General features: G+C 35.4%; 1 protein-coding gene across 22 annotated transcripts in view; it reads left to right on the top strand.

Annotated features, from left to right (window-relative positions):
* The window catches only part of SOX6 (SRY-box transcription factor 6), a 381588-nt gene that overhangs the window by 211056 nt on the left and 148949 nt on the right, over nt 1–21583 (top strand). For all 22 annotated transcript variants that reach the window (XM_084521857.1, XM_084521855.1, XM_084521866.1 and 19 more), the window contains one exon: nt 19802–19974. In XM_084521857.1, coding sequence (XP_084377983.1) covers nt 19802–19974 — 173 coding nt within the window. The remainder of the gene's footprint in view (nt 1–19801; nt 19975–21583) is intronic.

Genomic DNA, 21583 nt, shown 5'->3' with positions numbered 1-21583 from the left:
TCTCTGTGTTGAAGAACCATGTCACACCACTTGTAACTGAAGACATCCTTTTCTGATACTAGATGTCAATAGCAAATTTCCTTTAGAATCAAGCCCCAGCTTAGTTGCCAATGAAGATACTTCATTTTAGCAATATAAAACTCCAACTGCAGACAAATAAACTCCTTCATATATATTAAAAAAAAAAAAAAAAGTAAAAAAAAAAAAGTGCATTTGTAGGAGTTTGCAAGGCTAAAAGCAGAGTGGAATCTTTGTTTCTTTTTTCATTGTTTTGGTGGTTTGGGGTTTTTGTTGCTGTAGACCTGGCAAGCCAAATTCTAACAAATTAATGAATGTAAGCATTTATCTAGAATGATACATGGTACTAAAAGGCCTGAAGTTTTCTGATCAGTTTGGATTCTGGTTTAAGCAGTTTTATCACTGTAGGTTTATCGCTTTTTTGTCACAGGAGTTTCATATTTAGGAAATCTGTTATTTAAGTGGTAGATATAAAACAGCATAACATGTTATACTGTTATGTTGTCTCTATAGCTACTGAGCAATCTGGGGAAAGGTGTAAGGAAAGGGCAAGCGCAGAGTAATATTTCCTCAATGTACTCTTCCAGTTTCCCATGATCTTTGATTAATTACCACCCCTGATTCAGAGGTGGTACATTTGGGTTTAATGGCCCTTGATAGAATTATCGTCTATGAATACGTCCAATCAGTTTTGAACCTTTTAATTGACAGCTGGAATGTCAGTGGGGATAAGTTCAGCAGTTAGCAATATGCTGTATAAAGCAGTATGTCCATCTTTATGTTTGGACCTTGTAGGTGTCCCCTAGAACTTGTATTACAATGGCCAGGGAACTTTTGTTCCCTGTTCACCTTCTCTGTCATATTCCATTCACTTGTCTCTTCTCGTGGTTAGAAAGTGAAAAATACATTTATTTATCCCTTATGTGACAGCAGTTCTGCACTTTGATCACTCTCACCACTCTTCTCTGCACAAAGTATCCCTATTCTGAGCAACATCAACCTTTGGCACTGAATAATGAGAACCTTCACCTCCGTTGGGTGTATTAAACTCATTTTCTGAACGGGGAGTCTGTCTTGAAGTAAAGTCTTGACATGTGGATGTTGTGTGATAATGAGAGCATCCTGATGGAATCAAAGAGTATCGGATATTTTTTTTCTTGACAGAGATAAAAATACCTTACTGGGAACTTCACAAACACTGTGGACCCAGAGGTGGCTCAGAAATGCCATCTATAAAACTTATGGGAAATGGGTTAGGACTAAGTAAAAATAAAGTACGAATACAATTGGAAAACTCACATGCAACTGAGAATAGGAAGAACATGAAGTGCAAATCAACAGAGCCACTGCCTCAAAAGCCTAAGCTCGGCGAGGAATAGAAGGAGAAATACAAAGAAGGTTGTCCTTGCCCTCTCTAAACAAGTTGACCCTTTGGAAGAGGTCAACAGTATTTTGTACAGGAGGTCTTGATTTGTCTAACTGTGTCATCTCATTTCTGATCTGACCGATGACATATGACGGTTTTCTGCCAGGGGGCAGATCTAGCCAAACTGTGCTCATTTTCCTTGTTTTCACCTCACCCTGCTGACATTAAAGTGAGTCCAGCCTAGTCAACACCCTCTTGCTCTAATTCATGATACCACCCCCCCCCTTAAATATTGAGAACAATTCACTATTTCCTTTCTCTCTTTCCCCCTCCATTATTTATTTTAAAGTAAAATTGCTCTCTTTTCATGTTCATACAACTTTTTTTCAGTTGTGGCATGACTTGCTAAGAGAGTAATTTTCAAACACACTAAAAAGATGAAGCCTCTTCAATTAATATGAATATGGAAATTACAAAGCAAATTAAGATAACTGTATTGAAACAATTTCCATAGGAAATTTGTCTGTACAGAGGAATGAGAAATTGAAATATATTAAGGAAATAATCTGCCCTGATTCCTATAAATTCATAAATATGAGTATCATAGATATTACACTCTGTGTTAGTAAAATCAGTAGATTTATACTCAGACACCTTGATCAGAAATGGTTCTTTATCATTATCTCTCATGCTGAAATCCTGTTATTATATAAATATTTGTTCTTACCCTTTTTTCTTTAAATTACTGGTAGTTTTACCCATATATTCCTAATATTTACCTTGGTATCAATATGAATTAAAGTTTAATATTAGTCACTTGGTCATAACTGTTCTTTAAGAGTTACACAAGATTAAGCTGAGACCTCTTCAAGAGCTGTTTAAAATCTGTTGCCCTGTAGATAGCAGTAATGAGAGGCTAACACACTCATGTCTGGAATGAATCCTCATGTCTATTAAGATTTGTTTGAATAGGTTTCCATCACAACAGGTGCACAATTATTTTATGAGTAAAATATTATCAGCCTTCCAAATTAGCCAGGGCAAAATGCAAGTTGTCTGATTAAATAATCAAACCCAATACTTAAAATGCACTTGATTTCCACAGGAATTTTAAGATGCTAAGTCCCAGTCTATCAGTGTAACTGTGATTGTTTGCAGCATGCAAGTAGCAGCTTGTAGAATATCCTGTTTGGTATGTTTTACATAATTCTTCCTACATTATACAAGACAAAACTGCTAAAAACCCCCAACAAAACACAACATATAATAATAGGTTTTACTTTTAGTCAAACAATTTTAATCTACCAATGAAGGTATTATACTGTGGATTAAATCAGAAAAAAAGTGGGCCTTTAATGGAAAATAGTTTGAAAGTGTTCTGCATTCAATTAGGAGGCACATCAGTTTAGAAATACAAAACCCTGTGTTGTTTTTCAAATAATTTGGTTTATGAAGGGGGAGGGAAAAAAGGAAAATCCTCTGAATCTGAAGTGCAGCTTGCAGCATGGAGATCACATATGTCACCACTTATCGAATAGCTCAGTTAAATACAGCAACCCAGAGACCCAAGAAATGGGTAAAATCTGAAACAGTAGGCTCACCATGAATGGAAAACTTAGCAGTTCAGCTGTCAGACACAAATTATATACAGGTAACTTTGTTTTCCTATCTGAATCTGTTTGTCTATCAAGGAATGCTATGAATCAGGAGATGGGATCTCAAATACAAAACCACAAACTCAGAGACAGCATCTGGAGGAGCTCCAAGCCACAAAAATTAGGGAAGAAGCACAGAGGGAACAAAAACTGTGAATGCGTGCATGGATTCTGCCTTCTATATACATTGAATTTAAATAATTGTGTTGATACATCAGTAATAATAATTGCTGATAAAAATTATAGTCCTTATTTTGGGCAGCAATATGTTTTACTAAATGTGAAATTAAATGCAATTTATATTAATTAGAGATAATATGAAAGTATGTAAGTGGTTGACATTTCCGACATTTTTGAACATATCACTATATGTGAAGATACATCTTTTGCATTTGTTTTGACTTGGAAATACTGTAGACTTGGAAATACTGTAGACTGATGTATGGTCCCAATATGTTCTGTTGAAATAACAACACAGTTCTAACCTCTAAGATCAGAAAATTATTTAAAGACAAGTTTCACCATACTTTGAAATTTAGTTATGAGATTTTGTTGTCGATGTACCTATTTTCAAGACAAGTTTAGTTCTATCTGGGAGCTGGAATACAGTCTTATGACAGATACTATAACAAAATCCACTGTTAAAAAGCAGGTGTTGAAGCTGCAGAATTCAGAAGGCAATGTAGTGTATACAGACCTTTTACTTAGGCTTGCAAAACTTAAGATTTTTTTTTTTAAATGTGGGAAAACTTGAAAGACTTCAAGTTTTGATTGGTAACATCAAAGCGATACAATCAGAGGCTTACTGAGGAAGGTAAAGAAAATGAAATGAAAATAACTGTTACGTGGCTTATTTTTTTATTTTTATTTTTATTTTTATTAAGATCCATTAAGAATCATAGAATTCCTTTTAACTTTTAACTGAAAGAAGTTTTCCTGTTCTCTGCTTTACTGTGGTGCCAGGATCCATTTGCCTACGTATTCTCAAGATTCAGCAACAGTAATGGGATGTCTGTGGATTTTCTTTTAGGGGCTCTGGTAAAGTGAGAGATACCACCTCCGGATGCATTTGTAACTTAATTAACCCTTTCTCTATTTTGTTGTTTTCTACACCTCCCAAGGCTTTTTATGGTGTTATTTTGTGTCTCTTAGCCACAGATGAGGGTGCCCACTTCTGAAATTTAATGATTTTTCTAAAAAGAATCAAGTTACATTCAAGATTACTTTTCAAGATAACAGTGATTGACAGAAGGCCTTTGGGTCTCTCTAGATACTCTCAGATAACATACCACACCATCAGACAAATATGAAAACTGGTGCTAAGAGCTGGTTGTGCTTGGGCCATAATAATTCTCAGTTTGTTGACCTGGGAAAATTGTAGTCAGCCTCATAGCTGTAGTTAGTTGACTTCACGGATAGGTGAGTCTCTTCTCTTACATTGCCTATATCTGTTTCCCTCAATGTGTATTGCGCTAACAGGAAGAAAAAGCAGTTCTTTTCTGAATTACGGCTGCAACTTCTAAAAAGGGTATGGTGATAATCAGTGAATCACTGGAGGCAAAATATGGGTGCTAATTACATGTCAGCTTAATCTGCTATAGGAAATTTTCGTTATGACAGCTATGTCTGTGTAAAATGTCTGAATGCTTTAAACACATAGAAATTAATATAAAGTTCAAGTTTGGAAGTGATGGAAAACTGAAGATCTATGTAACTAAAATGAATATTGTTTAACTTATTTTGATGAAATAGTCTTCCCAAAGGAGAAAATATATTCCTTGCAATAGGCACACGCCAACTCTTGCAGCATGATCTGTGAAAAGAAGAATGCTCTTTACTGATCAAAGTCAGATCTTGTAGACCAGCTGGCATTGCCAGTGTCAGGGCTGGGAGCACTGCTGCTCTCTGAAAGGGTAAGATTGATAGAGTCGGTTACTGTTATGGTCCTTAATAGCTCTGAGAGCTCTGTGTATGTTATATATAATGTTATATATATATATATATGTGTATATATATATAAAATGAAGCTAACATGCCATTTTTCATTGGAGCTCTTAAAGAGTTACTTTTCTGTTATTCATGAACTGCGGATATATGACACTTGTTTATTGTTCTTGACTGACAGACAGAAAATGGTTAAACGATATTGTGAGAATTAGAGGGTTAGCTGGTAAACGAGGTAATGATTTTGCCATGTGTACTTTTACAGGCTTTTCCAGGAGAACTTTTTCTGGTCAGTGTTAGCTATGTTATAGTAGGTGTTTAGAAGTTGAGCAGTTGATTGAGCAATTGAGAAAGTCACCCTTCTTAAAGTACATACAGAGAATTAATACCTAAAGCAATACTGAGTACTTGAGTTAGTAGAAAAATATATATATCTGGGAGATAAATTTTGAATAAGCGTGTGTGGGTGTTGCCTTATTAAATGCATTTTCTGTATTGTCTTTAAACATCAAATTCATCCTCTTCTGCTAGCTGGTCTTCTCAGATAGACTTTTGTCAGTATATGTTGAGTCCATGAGATAAACTGAAGGCTTACTGCATGCTTAGCTGATGAGACACAGCATTTAATGTGCACAAGAACAGGAAAAACCCTCATTTTTGCTGTTAAATACCAAGCCAATAATGAAAGAGCTCCAGGAAAGAATTTTAAAATTTGAAAATGAATGCAATCCTTGATACCTTGAAGTTATCAAAGTACTAATGAGCTCTAGGAGGTAATATCTAAATACTTAAGGTCTTTCAGCAGTTTTTCAACAGTACTTCAATTTATGACTATATTTATTTTGATACCCTGGAATTATGACGATAACATAATGTATTGATGGGTATATGTTAGAAGCAGCTGTAAGGGTTCAGTTGAAACCCTTTTTATGCTAAAACTCAAAGTGAGTAACTAGAAATTTTGACTGAAGCATCAGCCTTAAGCCTCAGTATATACATCTTCACACAGATACAGATTCTCTTATCCACTAGCTGATGTAGATCACAAGAGCAAATGAAACTACTTTATGTTAATAAAAGAAAGTTGATTGATCCATAGGTATGAATTCCCATACAAGGAAAACATTTTAATGAAAAGTAATCAAATACTGTGTCTGAAGGGCTAGAAGTGCTACCCAAGAACTCAGAGAAAAAAGGACAAATATTTTATAGAAAGAGGACAAAACAGCCAAACATCCATTTGACTCCAACAGTAGTCATGAATGGACACGCAAGAACAAGAAAAAAACAGAAGGAGCATATATAATACTTTCACACTAACATTATCCCAGCCTCTGGCTATTTTCAGTTCAAGGGATCACTCTGCTGGGTCTCTTCCCCCTTCCAAATCCTTGTCCTGTCTCCCCTTGAGCTTAAAGAAACTCTTCAAACCCACAGCATCTTTTAGGAAGATATTCCATGGCTCTGGGTCCACTGGGTGAAAATACGCTGAGAACTTTTTCTGGTGACGTTGTATAATTTAGACACATCTATCACCTGAATAAGACATCACCTGAGTAATGGGTAATAGATGCTTAATGTCTTTTTGAAAACACAGCCAGAGACCTATCCATAATAGTAAGACTTAAATCCATTTGAATACCTTTCTCAGAGAAAACTAAGGTCCAAGAAACACGTATTTGTCCAAGAAACTTGGATGTATCCCTGAGATCTTCTCAGATGCTGTCAGTTTTAAATCTTGATGCATATTTAAAATTCAGAGAGCACAAATGACCATAAAAGAAATTGCTTAAGTGAAAAATTATTTTGCAGTCATAATTAGCCTTCATCTTAGTTGACAGTATCTCAGCATCAGAGGTACACTGATGTAACTGCTTAGAAACCTGTCACAAACATTGGTTTGAGTTGCAATGGGTATGTTGCTTGGGACATAAATCTTTTTTTCACTTTTTTTTTTTTTTTTTTTTAATGGGACACTTAAAAGGAAGATGATTAACTTTCAGACAACTTGAGAGAAGTCTCCATAGAAATGTTTTCTTGCTTCTGTTTTTAGTTTTAGTGCCTTGTTAAGAAGGAAAAATAATCATGGAATTGTGGTCACTGTAGAAATAAAGTAACAAAAATACAACTTGGACAGATTTTTATTGTTGTAAGGAGAGAGCAACAATTAGGGGATCCTGATTTCTTAAATATATCCCAGGACTATTTATAATGCAATGAATTTGAATGCTGTGATAATGGAATTCAGAAACCTCCTGATGTGTTTCCAACATACAGTCAATGCTTCAAGTTTTTTTCTGAATTATCTTTAGATTGTGCCTAAAGTTCAGGCCTTTGAATAGTAAATTACATTAAGGCTTTGGAATAATCAGTATTTATGTTTTCTTTCTGACTTATCCTGCCAGAGTTGTAGAATACATATATATTTATAGGTATATAAGTGCAATGAAATAACATGATACTGCTTTCTGGTTTGGGACTGTGAAGAGTTTCATTACCAGTGATTCTGTAGTGAAGGGTTGTGTTAAATGTTTTGGTTTGTGATCAGCTAGGTATTCAAATAAATTGAATTAAGAAAATTTCCAACTGTACTTTCAGTTGCTTCTAAGAAACATCTGGCTAAACATACTCATGCTTGTGGTTAGAGTATAATTATACCAGAACACTGTTAGAATATGGGTGGAACTTCAGTCTGTAAATGTAGGCCACCTTTTTTTTGCTCTGGTTAATGCGATTTAGGAGTTTTTTTTCTGCAGTTAGAAAACTGGATTGATAATTTGGTAGTGTATTTCATAGGACCACAACAAGCTTTTAATAGAAATCTAATTTGTTCCAGCATGGGTTCATATTTATTTATTTATTTATTTTTCTTGCTTTTTTTTTTTTTTTTTTTTTTTTTTGAATTAAATCGGGAGCAACAAGCATTGTTTCCTTCTTTGGTTTTTGTTTCTCGTACCCATATGGAGAGACTGTGGTTATTACAAAAGATAAGATAATTCATAATTGTAGCATTAATATGCTCTGCTAAATGGGTATATTTATAATATAAAATAATGGTAAATTTAAAATAATGGTAAATATTTAAAATAATATTCAGATTTACAAGCCTGAAGCTTCCAGTTTTGACCACCTAATACCATTATTAATGAGCATATCAATGGACCTGTTTCAAAGCCCACTGAAATCAGTGTAAATCCTTCAACTGACTTCTGTGGGCACATTCTAGATGTATAAAATGTTGTTGCTTTTCCATACATATCAAAGGCTTTTGACTAAATTGTCTCTTCTCAGATGAAGTAGGAAGTTTCTTCTTTACAGCTTCCATGATAGACAGGGTATGCTAATGTCCTTGTTTTGCAATAAACTTTGCTTCTTCATTACTTATCACCAGAGGCAATAAAAATCTTCAGAGGCAAATATAAGTTTTTCATTGATATACTTGTTTGTATTTGTAAGACATGAAAGATGAACATGTAATTAAGATCAAAATTAAAATTTATATTTAAAGTATATAAATCTTGCAGTACTAATACTCATATTTAGACATTTCTGAGTGGTGTAGCTAATAACTTCTAACTAAAATCTCATGGAAGTAACTTATTTAACAAGATGTAGAAAGTAACTGCAACATCATAAGTCAGAATACATTTCACAGGGGCACATCTTCTCTCGCATGTATATTGGGCATTCTGGATACAGTAGAAAAAATGCATTATGTTACAGGTTATAACTCATAAACCCAAAATAGGTTATAATTTTGTGTATAGGTAGAGAGGCAAGATTACTAAAGTGTTTTGGAGTGGGCTCCGCATAGGTAAATCTATTTACCTTTTTATAAAAATGCTGCAGTGGCATCTATGGAAAGGGTCTTGTCCATTCTTGCACCCACAGAGAAATGGATTAATTCCTGTCCTTGTTGCCATGGACTTCCTATGACACAGATGCCCAGGTTATATACAAGGCACTACAACATCCTTCTGGAAACTAAATCAGCACCACAAGAGCGTACAGTGATGATTTTTTTTTTTAATTTATTTTTTCACCTGATTTGCAGGTGTCCAACTGCAGTAGCACAGAAAAGCTGAATGGACTTCGTCACCTTTTCTTACCATCACCCCACAAACACATTCACAGATATTACAGTGCAGAATGCTCCTTACTATTTAAAGAGAAGAATCATGTTATTTCTGAAAACACTGCAACAAAAAGCAGAAAAAATGATATTAGGATGTTTTTTAATAGCTTGCTGATTAAAATGGGAAACTTAATGAAAACATGTGATTCTTTTTCATCTTCATTATTAATCTGTAGTTGAGACAATGTGAAAAGACTGAAAAAAACAAGGAAAAACTTCTTTTACATCATGAACATTTTCTATGAAAGACAAATAGCAGCTAAAGAAATCGCAAGTAACTAAGTCCTGTTATTCAGGAAAATTAATGTCATCTAATTCATTTGAGCTATGCTCATCAGATGAGATATTAAACTAACTTCCTCTAAACTCAGCTTCCTTCCAGACATTTTTATGAGTGTACATATACAATTCTCTTTCCAGAATAAGATTATTAGAACAGATATTCAGTTCATCCGTGTGATTGAAGATACAAGTTTTAATTGGAGAGTTCTTTCTTCCAAAAAAGTGCTTTTTTACACTTGCACTGCAACAGGAAGAAATACTAGTTTAAAAAGAATGAAAAATTGTATAGATCACTTGGAATTGTATCATGTTTACATAATAAAAAAATAAGACTCATTTTGAAGAGTAGCATGGTACCCAGAAATCACTTGTTAAACTTAAAATTGAATATGGAAACAAAATGATTTTTATCCAGCTGTGCTCTGTTATGAAAGAACAATCAATGAAATGGAGCAATTTCAAAATCAGTCCTGAACTCTCCATTTACATTTTTTTCTTCAGCAGACTCCTAATCTTTGCGTGTTCGTTGATAAGATCCTACTTATTCCACACTGTCATCAGTTGTGACTCTCAACATTGTAATTCCAAAGGAGACACTACCTATGATTATATATAAGCAAAACATCATATCTTCATTTCATATATAAAATAGGAAGGTACAAAAAAGTATCTTTCTCACACCTTTTACAGCAGCATATAATATGAATAACAGAGATGGCTTAGCATTCACATGTCAGACCATCCCTCCCTCCTCATCAAGGCACAGGTGCAAATATTCAACTAGAACTAAAATAGTTTTTCTTATTTTCTGTAAATGAAGGCTAGGTTTTTTTCCATTGATTTCAAATATCAAAAATGATACGTAACTAAATTAAGATACAGTGCTACTGCTAGTGCAGTAGACCTCTGTTCAGTAAATTTTGTGAGTCAGAAGAAGAAAAAAAAAAAAAGAAAAAAAGAAAGCACAATCCAGAAAGGATAATAAAATTGTTAAGGGCAAAATGCCATTGTGTTGGAATTCCTCGGAAGCTGAGATACCAAGCAGGGCAGTATTCCTCTGCTTAAGCACCTCCTAATTCTCAGTTTCACATTAAGCTATGAGCTGCTCATGGAGAGAGTCAAGAATTTCATAAGAAAGAGTATTTAGAAATTCTAATACTGTGTACAGTTGTGTATGTCATCCTCAAATGATACTGTCAGGACAAAGTATTCTCAAACCTAAGGGTGCTATGGAAGATATTTAGAGACTTCCTTACTAACATTTCTACATACAGTGAATTGCGTAGAAACTGAAAAATAATAACATTTTTCCATAATGTTCAGTGATAAGATATTTGGCATTTTTAATTTAACATATATGCTATTCATTTCTAATAACTACAAAAGTCAGCCAAAGCTGATGGAAGGATTCGTGTGATTTGAGTCATGTTCACAGATAAAATAATGGGTAAAGTGAAGCTTGACTTGCTGTGTATGGTTTATATGGACACATGGCATTCACAGGAATGTCTTGATCAGTTTCATATTGTTGAGAATGAAGGGTATTTCTACTGAAATTTATGGAGCTACAAATATTTTTTAAATAATGTGAAAAGACAATTAGTCCCAATGAGTTGCTAGTTCCATTGTAATGAACAGGCACTGTGAACATCATTGGTTTTGAAGTACTTGATTTTTTCTAATATTCAGTATTTGTGGTCCAGTCTTTAGAAGAAGAAACATTGAATATTTCCATTTCCCTGTGATACTTCCCCTGTTTTCTTTTGTGAGGACTTAAAGCACTATAGGACTATTGAGTTGGGCTAATTGTACAGCCCTTGCAATGAGAAATATTACAGGATTTAACTTTCAGACCTTTTCTATAACTCTCATATGAACTTGAGAAAGACATAACATTCTTTTTGTGCTTAATCTGTGTTCTCCGAAAGTAAAAGGTGAACCAATCTTGTGCTATTTTGACTTAAGATATTAACATCCACAAAAACAAACAAACGAAGAACCAATGGTAAACATGTTTGCACAGAGACGATTCTTGTCTGAAAAGTTTACTCCTACTGTGCATGATGTCTTTCTGCCATCCTTATTAACACAGTTTCTGGCATAGAACCACAGAATGGTTTGGATTGGAAGGGACCTTAAAGCCCACTCAGTTCCAACCCCCTGCCACAGGCAGGGACAGCTCCCACTGGAGCAGTTTGCTCAAAGCCCCATCCAGCCTGGCCTTGAGCACTTTCAGGGATAGGGCATCCACAGCTTCTCTGGGCAGGCTGTGCCAGTGCTTCACCAACCTCATAGTAAAGAATTTTTTCCTTATATCTAATTTAAACCTACCCTCTTCTAGTTTAAAACTGTTACCCCTTGTCCCTTCGCTGCACTCTGTTTTTCTATAGAAGAGGAAATGTTATACAATTGCATGACTGGGTTAGGTTTTCTGTTTATCAATTCTTTTCACTTCCAATATACCTCCTTTACCTTTTGAATAAATATTCACTTAATATCCTATTTCCTTCTGTTCTATGGCCCACAAATACAGTTCGGAATCCTTACTGTTCCTGTCCTTAGAGTAACCCTGCTTCCCAAGCTAAGGAAGCTCTGTCAACTGTAGTTAAATGGGAAAAACCTGAAAGTGAAGGTCAGGAATTTTTTTCAACTCTCAAGTCCTGAGTGAGTACCTTAAATAAATAGACTAGCTTTCTTCCTCCCTTGTTTGTAAAGGTTTTTCTTTATAAAGCATTGGAATTGAGAGTTAGAGTCAATAATATTAATAATAATAAAACAAGTTTTGCTCTCTATATAACACCACCATGTTCATTTTATTTTGGAGTGCTATGCCCTGGGCTACAGCCTTCTCAGTTAACAAAATAAAACTATTCATTTTTCCTTTCTCTTTACATCATCTTTTAGTGTTTATATCACTGTACAGATTACTCACAGCCTGTGGCCTCTGCTGTATCATTATATTCTATTTCAGCAAGAACAGGTTGGCTGTGAGTTTTTAGTTGGAATGTATAATATGTATTTCCCTGTTTATATGCACTATTATCACATTTTTCCCCACATAGGGTCTTAACAGATATTATTGAGTATATATGAAGCATTTCTAAAACCACTCAAACACTAAAACATTCATAACTGAATCTCTACTTGCTGCTGAAAAACCCTAGGAATAATTGATTTGAAAAATTGTCTTCCACATGCACATGCATGAATTAACACTTAATATGTACTTTCTGGTATTCTTTAGAATATAAGATGACAAGTGAAATTGGAGAATCAACCCAAGAAAGTGGCAAAAGTCTTTTTTTTTTTTTTTTTTTTTTTTTTTTGAGCAGTTTTAAAATAGGATTGGGTAGGATTGGGTATATGGTTTAGTACCAGAATCTCTAAGCATAGTTAAAGTCCTCCAATGCTTATTTCAGATACAGGTCTTCTTTTTTATGTGTGTGAAAGAAAGAGTGAGAAGTCCAATCGATTTGTTGAAATTCTGCTTTTTCCTTGGGAGCCGTCTTGGAGGAGGGGGAGGCTGAAGTTCTGGCTAACATCACATTCTTTCATGCATTCCTGAAGCGGATTACATTTTAGGACTCTACTGTGGATTTAGCACATCCCTAAAAATGGGGCAAGGCATCATTGTGCTGCTCTGTGAACTGACCAGAAACTGTTCAATCTGGTCCTATACCTAGCAGAGATTATTTTGACAGTTTTGGACCTGTTTGGTAATAACATAAATAGTTTATGCTAATCCGGTTACTGCAGCATTTTCTCTTGAATGTGCTGGTTTAGTTTGGTTAGAGCTGTTGTGAAAAACAGTCAAGCAAAAGAATCTGCACGTATGAGGTATTCGTCAGGAAACACCTGAGAATTGCTACAAAATGATGTCAGAACAAAAAGCCCAGTGAACGCATAATAGCAATCAATAAACAAATAAACGAAGGAGGGGTGGGGAAGCACAAAATAAGCACTTGAAGTGCGGTGGATTTGAAACTAGGACAAATCCTGCAGATCATCAGTTAAGCATATTCATCCTCGTCATAAACATGAGATGCTTTGTCATAACTCAAGCCATTTTTTGTTTCTCTGAATCTGACAAACAGATTTTGCTCTATAGCCCATTTTCAGTCTTTCATAACATTAATTCCCGTTATTGTTTGTGGACATAGGGTATTAATTTTTCCTTGCTGAAAGCTTAAAAAACAGACTCGTTTTGCAATGAAAAAGGGGGGTGGATCTCGTACCTCCCCAAGAGAACCTATCCGGTGTGGTTTGCATGCTGGACATGTTTGCTGTGCTGCCTTCTGCGCTGGGATGCTACAAAGCACAATGGGAAGCATTTAGGCAACTTTTTATTGACTAAGGACTGGACAGTAGCATATGGGAACATCAACAATTGCTAACTGATCATGAAATAAAGAAATTCCAGTATTCTAATGTTATAAAAAGAAGGGGAAAAAAAAGTCATTCAGAACTTAGTCATATTGGTTCAGCTGTTGTAACCAAAGACTGATAAGATAATAGAGGTCTTTGTGGCTGTTTTCTACTGAAATGCTTTATCTTTATGATGCACTTGGGGCCCTTTAGAGTGGAAAGCTTTTTAAACTGCTATTGGAGTTAGAACTCAAATTAGATGCTATTGCAATGGCAAGGGGGCTCCTTAGTCAGGCAGCCCTCACAAAGTGACTTTTATCTCCGAAGCCCTTCCATTAGATTGTTACTTTCTTCTGTTTTCCCTGTTTATTTTTGTTGACTTTCACTGCCCTATTTTGTGGCATTTAAAAGGTGACCCAATCAAAAAAGGGTAAATGCTAAATGCTGGACAGAGCCTGTGAAGTAGAGACATCACAGCCTATCTGATGTGTGCTGCAGACTGCCGTGTTAGACAGAATGGTTTAACCAGGTTATCTCTGGGCAGCCAAGATCAAATACACTTTCTTTTAAGGCTAGCATTGTGTTTTTGCTTTCTTCTCAAACAATGTCCATTAAAAAACACACACGCACACACACACACACACAAAAAAAAAAAAAGCAGGAATTGATTTATAAAGGCTTTTTTTTTTTTTTTTTTACTTTTTTAAAGCTGAAATTGCTTAACTTGATTCAAAATCATTTTTGATTGTTGGTTGAATTACTTTGGTTGATGATACTTTGGAACTGTAGTTATGTGATTTAAAGCTCTTCTTTGTTTCTGGCAAAGTCTGCGCTTCTCTCTTCTATTACTTTCTTTTGATTTCATAAAAGTCATGCTGTATTCATTCTAAAAACATAACAAGAATAATAGTTTGTGATTTATTAATTTGTTTTTCCTGTAGGTATGTGGGACCAAAGCTAGTTTAGATTCAACACATAAACAAGGATGATATTTTTAATGCTTTACACTCATCACAGAATTCAAGAGAACCGATAATACTTTGCAGCTGTGTGGAGATCCTGTGTAAAGATCCCAAAGCCCTTCAGAAACATCAGCTAACCAGGCATAAAAACCTCTGACTGGTAGTGTTTTACTCTGGGTACATGTCGGGAAAGTAAGGCAAGCACATTCAGGAACCCACAGTAATTTAGTGTCACAGATAATAATCCAACTTCAGCAAGCTTTGGATCAGACCTATAAATTTTTGGCTTATTTATGACTCCATTATTCTGTCTTTTATTCATTTGATAGAATATGTGGTTTTATCTTGTTTTCTTTTGCTGAGTGTCAAAGAGATTAGTTTAAATTATACTATGTAAGTCTAGAAGTGTATTTTTTGTTATTCCTGCTTATTTTTTCCCTTACCAGCAGTTATTACGCTGCTTCTATCTTGTGACAACTTGCCACAAGGACAGTTCCAAATTTAACACTGAAAAGCCTCCTGTGTTTGTTGACATGCAGACTCATTGGTATATCTGAATATAGTCTGAATATGCAGTAAGAGGTAATACGAATGTTGCAAGGTGGTAAACCAGGGACAAATGTAGGAACTATAGTTATATTCTGCGTCTATAGTTACAGGACAGCAGATTTTAAATCTTTGAAACACTTAAAGAAATCTAGGTAGAGAAAATGCAAGGTGATACTTCTGATTTTTATTAAATGCATTTTATTATATGATGCATGATGATCTTCCTATTCCTTTGTGTACCAGAAATAATGTGGTATTATGATCAATTCTATAAGGTAGATCTTTTGTCACAGAGAGAGTTCTTTCTAAATGTAATTTTAGACCACAAGTTGAACTCTTCTTTCTTTTTCAGTAGATTTATAGCTACTTTTTTATTTTCTTAGTCCTGGTTAGATTGACCTATGACCAGAATTTCTCAAAAGTTCTCTTTGATGCCTTAGTTCTGTTCAATCTGACCATTTTATCTCAATTTGTGCTCCAATCTGGAGGGGGGAAAAAAAGGTAAAACAATAAGCACACAACGAAAAATTAACATAGTACTGCAATAAAATTATTTTTTGAACTTTGATAATAAGCAAAAAGTCAAGGATATATATATCTAAAAGACTATCACAAATAATAAATATTTTAATGAACTTTCATGGCAATAATTGTAATATTTTCATTACCGAAAAAAAAGTCCTTAAACACTATCGACTTCCCACCAACACTTCAAATTTTAAATACTGCTGGTAAAGGGAGTCAATGGATCAAATTCAGTATATCTGAAGGCACTGAAATAAAGGTCCCTAAGAAAAATGTGTCAATTTTAAAGGTCTTTCCTAACTGAGGACCATTTTGTGATAGAGCCAAAGGTTAATAAAATCAGTAGTGAATGTAGCAATTTTACAGATAAGCTATTCACAACAAGTGTAGTTACTTGAATAAAAAGCTAATTCAGTTCTAAAATGCCACATGCAGTAGCAGTGAATAGCTGCTTTTAGGTGCTTTCTGGAGGAGGATAAAATACAGAATCACAGCACTCTTCTTTTCCAGCATCCCTGGCTGCCTGTAAATTGCTGTGAATGGGACTGTAGGCTGACAGGCTCTATTAAGACAAACTGCCTTTCTCATCGGAGAGATAAAATAAATCAGGTGTTTAGTCAAATTAAAATACTTCAGATGGAGCAGGCCCTGGGGAGCACTGATCCACCTGACAAATCTGAGAGAAACTCAAGACAGATGTGTTTTGGGGATAAGGAAGACCCCATGGAAAAAAAATGCACTGCTGTCTTTGGAGTAGGAGAATAGGATTAGAGCAGAAAAGAGAGCTGTGATATATAATATTTTATGGACGCTGGCATATTTACTGTATATTTTTTTTACTAAGCTTTTTGTTTTATCTGTTTTTATGGCAAATACATTTTACAGAGAGCTGTATTTTTATTTTATTTATAGATATTTTTTAGTCAGCACAAAAAGTTTATTTACTGGTAATGAGTTTAGGAATCTCGTTGCTTGCTGCAGTAAGTGGATGCAAAACAGATGATGATGGCACACAGCTACTGATGACCTCTCTTGGCCCAGCCAGATCAGCTCAATCTGGTCCGCATTCTGAGCAAGTTGGTTTTTATTGGTATTTAAACTGTAAAATAATGGTTGGGATTTTCCACTCTAAAATTAAATTATACCTCCCCCTACACTCCTCGTACAACGACTTTCTGCATCTTACGCTGTTTCTTGTCTTGAGCAGTGTTCGGTTAGGTGTCCTGCAGCTTCGTGGAGGTCTCATTATTTTCCAGGAGCACAGTGTACATTTTGTGGTCATCAGTTCTATCCTGTTGTTGGATTACACAGCACAGCACAAATTAAAGAGTAGAGTATTTTAAATGGGGTCATTCATTTTAGATGTGTTTCTCTGAGGGGGAAAAAAAGAAAAAGAAAGAAAAACAATTGCTATGACTTCCTGGCTAAGAACAGTTATTTCTGCCCACTTTTGTATAAAATTAAAAACAAAAAAGAAAAGAAAAATAAATGACCTTATAAATTTGCTGCAACTGTATCAAACAGTTTTAACTAATCATAACAAAACAATAAAATTTAATTGCTTTAGCAGGCACTCTGTGGTAGCTTTTTACTCATATTATTAAGCAAGTACAGAGTATACTGAATAATATGGAAGCAGAGCAGGAGACTAATATCTGCTTTGGGTGTGTAAAATATTTTATGACTGTAAGAGATCAGGGGTCTGCATTGCAATGCCAAAGCTGCTTGACAGATGTGGAAGTCTCGAGCTGTGGTTTCCCAGGTGGCAGTGAATGGCAATAAGTATCATTTGAGGCAGCAGGTTGCTTCCTATTGGCTTTCTAAAATAGGTGGAGTGATTGATCTCTTCCCGTCATGATGGGCAAATGGTTTTTCTTTGGCAGAAGTCTTTTATCTGTAAATATAAATTTGAGTATACAATAACATATTCCAAAGCAGCTAAATAACCTTTGATCCGTGGTGCAAAATACCCAAGACTGAATCATGTTGGAGTTTAGGAGGGTTAATGTAAGTCTATACAGAAGTCGCAGGTAATTGAGCTGATGTCAACAGCACGGAGCTCAGTGTAAGCTAATGGATCCTGGCAAGGCAGTACAGTACTTCCAGCGCAAACATTTTCCTGGCCACGTACCTGCCTAAGCTTACTTTAAAATCCTTTTTTTTATTTTAATTTTCTTTTGAAACAGCCTTTTGCAGAGAACTCTTACTGTTTCAGCTGTGCATCTCGCACTAAGGTTTTGCAGTAAGTTTGATTAGTGATGTTCTTCAGATTTACCTTCATGCCTCCATCATATTTCTAGGGACTAAGAAAAGTGCTAGCCACCCCTAAAACTTTTACTGCAGCACGAGAAGTTTTTTGTGTTTCTTTGTCATGGGCCTGTGTCACGTGCATACTAAGACAAGATCTGGCATTACAGAGCACTGAAATATCAGTTTCTTTTAAAACTAGGGTAGTTAATGGTGCGTAAAAGATGGAATATTTTCAGGACTTTCTGTTGTAAAATGAAGTTTGGTACTGTATAGAAAAACAGGTACGTTTTGTATCTGGGAGTTTGCTTTGTTTAGAGTGAATGACTTAATCCATGCGGTTGATAGAAAGCAAATGTAGACAGAGATTTTCTTGTATGACGCTTGTACAAGTGAAAGTCTAAGAGTAATAAAGACGCTGTCATAGTGCGATGTAAGTGGTAGAGCATCTTGGGTTTGTGACCTGGCAAGAGTCTGTTTTGTTTTTCCTCTCCTTATGAAACCTGTCAACCTCTTTCTTCTCTTCCCTAGAAGATACCCATCTTACTCCTGGGAAGAAGGTGGAGTCATAATTTTGGTGACAGTTTCTCCATTCCCTCCCAGGTCCTGTTCCTCACACATTTTTCTTCCTCTTTAGAAAGCCCAGTGACTTCTTAATCACAATCCCCTGTTGTGAATGGAGGAAAGGAAGGATGCTAGTCCCCTCTCTCTAATGCCATTTCTCATGTCATTGTGGCAGGACTACCTGATTTGGTTAGCTTCTTCTCTAACTCGTGGTTCTTCCGTACAACATGCAATCATTTTGTTTATTTATCCCATTTCCAACTGGAAACCTCTTTCAGATGCTCCTCCCATAGTCCTGAAGTCCTGCCTCACCACAGTTATACTGCCTCTTCTAGTGCTGCAGGCTGAGAAGCTCACCCAGGGAAATGCATTGTATGGCTCAGCTATGGGCGCTGACATTGCTGTTTGTGACAAAGTTACGTGGTCAGACGTAAGATGGGATGGTTTTGGACTGATCTGCAGAAGGACCCTGTACTCTTAGGAGACCCATGCAATTTACCCATAAACAGACCATTAAGCATCATTAGTGCAAAGAATAAATGTACCGTAGTTTCATGTTAATTAAGTGCTCTCTATAGAGTAAACTTTGAAAGTTAAATGAAAATTTTTAAGCTGTTTTCTCAGGTTAGCCATTTCTCTTAGGAACAAGTCGAGCTCATTTTTAATACATATTCCATAACCAAAGCTTACATTTACCCAAATGACCAACCAGATATATGGGCATTTTAGAGACACGATCAATAAACTATTAAACTACTTCTTCCACAGAACAGCATCTTTTACATTTTTTTTTAGCATTTTTTGCATACTTAGAAAAAAATACATAGATATAAAGTGAAGGAAAATGATGTCTAATAAACTGTGAATGTATTTATCACACTGGGCAGATTTAAATGGAAAAGATATGATGTACACAGTGCATCATTAATTACTCCTGTCAGAAAAAAAAAAAAAATAAAAAAATACTCCCTATATTTTCTGCTTCATTTTTTGTTATAACCTCTGCTGCTTAGAGCACAGCAAAGCTATGTGCTAGATTCTTTTGGGATTCGTTAGTAAAATATGTATTCAAGCTGCCACTTGAAATGTTGGTGATTCAGTTCAGCCTTTTTTTTTTTTTTTTTTGTGAATATTGCTTGGTAACTATTGTCTATCTCATATTTACAGTACATCTTTCCTGCACATTTAGGTACACCAGAAAGCCTGGCAGAAAAAGAGCGACAGCTCTCCACCATGATCACCCAGCTGATCAGCTTACGGGAGCAGCTTCTGGCTGCCCATGATGAACAGAAAAAGCTGGCAGCCTCACAAATTGAAAAACAACGGCAGCAAATGGACCTTGCTCGCCAACAGCAAGAACAGGTGAGGCTTCAGGAAAGAAACCTGTGTACATGTTTCATGCAGGATGTTCATCATAAACATTGCTCTACTCAGCATTTCCCTTCATCTTTTTTTTTTTTTTTCTTTCATTTTTTAATCGTTAGAAGAGCTTAAATATCTTCAGAAATTGGTACTTTTTCCATACAGAGAAAAACATTACAGGATCCTGAGAGAAAAGGGGGGTGTGGAAATTCAAATAATTTCTTTCTAGAATGAACTGCATTTGATAGATTTTGCAGTTCTTGCTTTTTGCACTGAGATTTGATTTGAGAGTTACCAATAATCATAGAATGGCTTAGGTTGGTAGGGACCTTAATGATCATCTAGTTTCAACCCCCCAGTAAGCCAGACTGTGAGCATTAAAATGAAAATCGTTCACTTTTTGACAAGAAAATAATTGGACGGAAAAATGTAACCTCAAACTTTCAAATATATTTTACAAGTTAGGTTTGATTTTTTTTTTTGTATTTTTTGTTGTTGTTTTAGTTTGTTTTTTAAGATACAGTTGTCCACAGATATGTCCTTTTCTCATTGTAGGAAAGTGTAACAACAGTGATCCCATACACTTGTTCCCTAGGCATTAGATCAGACAGATCCAAATTAATGTGTGGTTTTTAGGAATCTGACATTATTACTAGAATTATCTTTTCAGTTAAATGTATTTTATAGGATATATACAGCAATATATGCTCTGTTGATTTTAATGAGTTGTGACGTCTGGTATTTTATGTGCTTGAGTATTTGCCCACATGTAGGAATATGGACTCATCCCCTAATGGAAAATAACATAAAGGAACACTGTAAAAAATCAGAAGTTAGAATGTCATTTAGCCATCCAGAGATGACACAGTAATTAACTATTGACACTTGTGAATAAGCTAGCACAAATTAATCTTGACACATTTGCAGACGAGTGATATCTTACAGTGAACACTTTGTAATTATATTTCAAAATGAAAATTAAATGACACTTAAAACTAGGTTGTCATGCTCAATGAAGCGAACATGTAGCTCAACCGATAGGCAAATAAAATTCAGAATTTGAGCCACATGGTGCTTGTGTACCCTACTTTACTGTGTCAAGTCTATACATCAAGACTATGCTATGGTAATTGCATTGCGGGGTATTGGATGCATTTTCTATCACAGTACTGTTCTATCTTAGAGAACACCATTGACATTAGATGCTTTGTGGTATATTTCTGGGTTTCTTTAGGAAATGCCTATTCGAATGCTATTATATTGTACATACAGCTACAAAAAGCTGTCTGCAAGCAGTTGCAACTGCAACAGATCAGTGCCTTGGTGCAAGTAAGCAAAGATCTCGCTGTTGCCTTTGTTATAGGTTACTATGTGACGTAGCAGCCAGGTCACCAGCAGCTCCAAACAAGTCTCAACATAGAGTACTGTGGATCGCTGAAAAGCAATGCATCAGCCAGAAAGATTGACTTGTGGTACAGCCCCATTCGGTGTCTGATTTCAATACGAATTTACAGAAATTCCTTTCTGAGGCTTAAAATCATCACAATCTTTCTAGTACTTTCACTGAGATTTTAGCAGCATGGACAATGTGTGGACTGAAAGCCAGCAG

Source organism: Aythya ferina (genome assembly GCF_964211825.1).
Source record: "Aythya ferina genome assembly, chromosome: 5".
Classification (NCBI taxonomy): Eukaryota; Metazoa; Chordata; class Aves; order Anseriformes; family Anatidae; genus Aythya; species Aythya ferina.
This window is presented reverse-complemented; position numbering and strand designations above follow the sequence as displayed.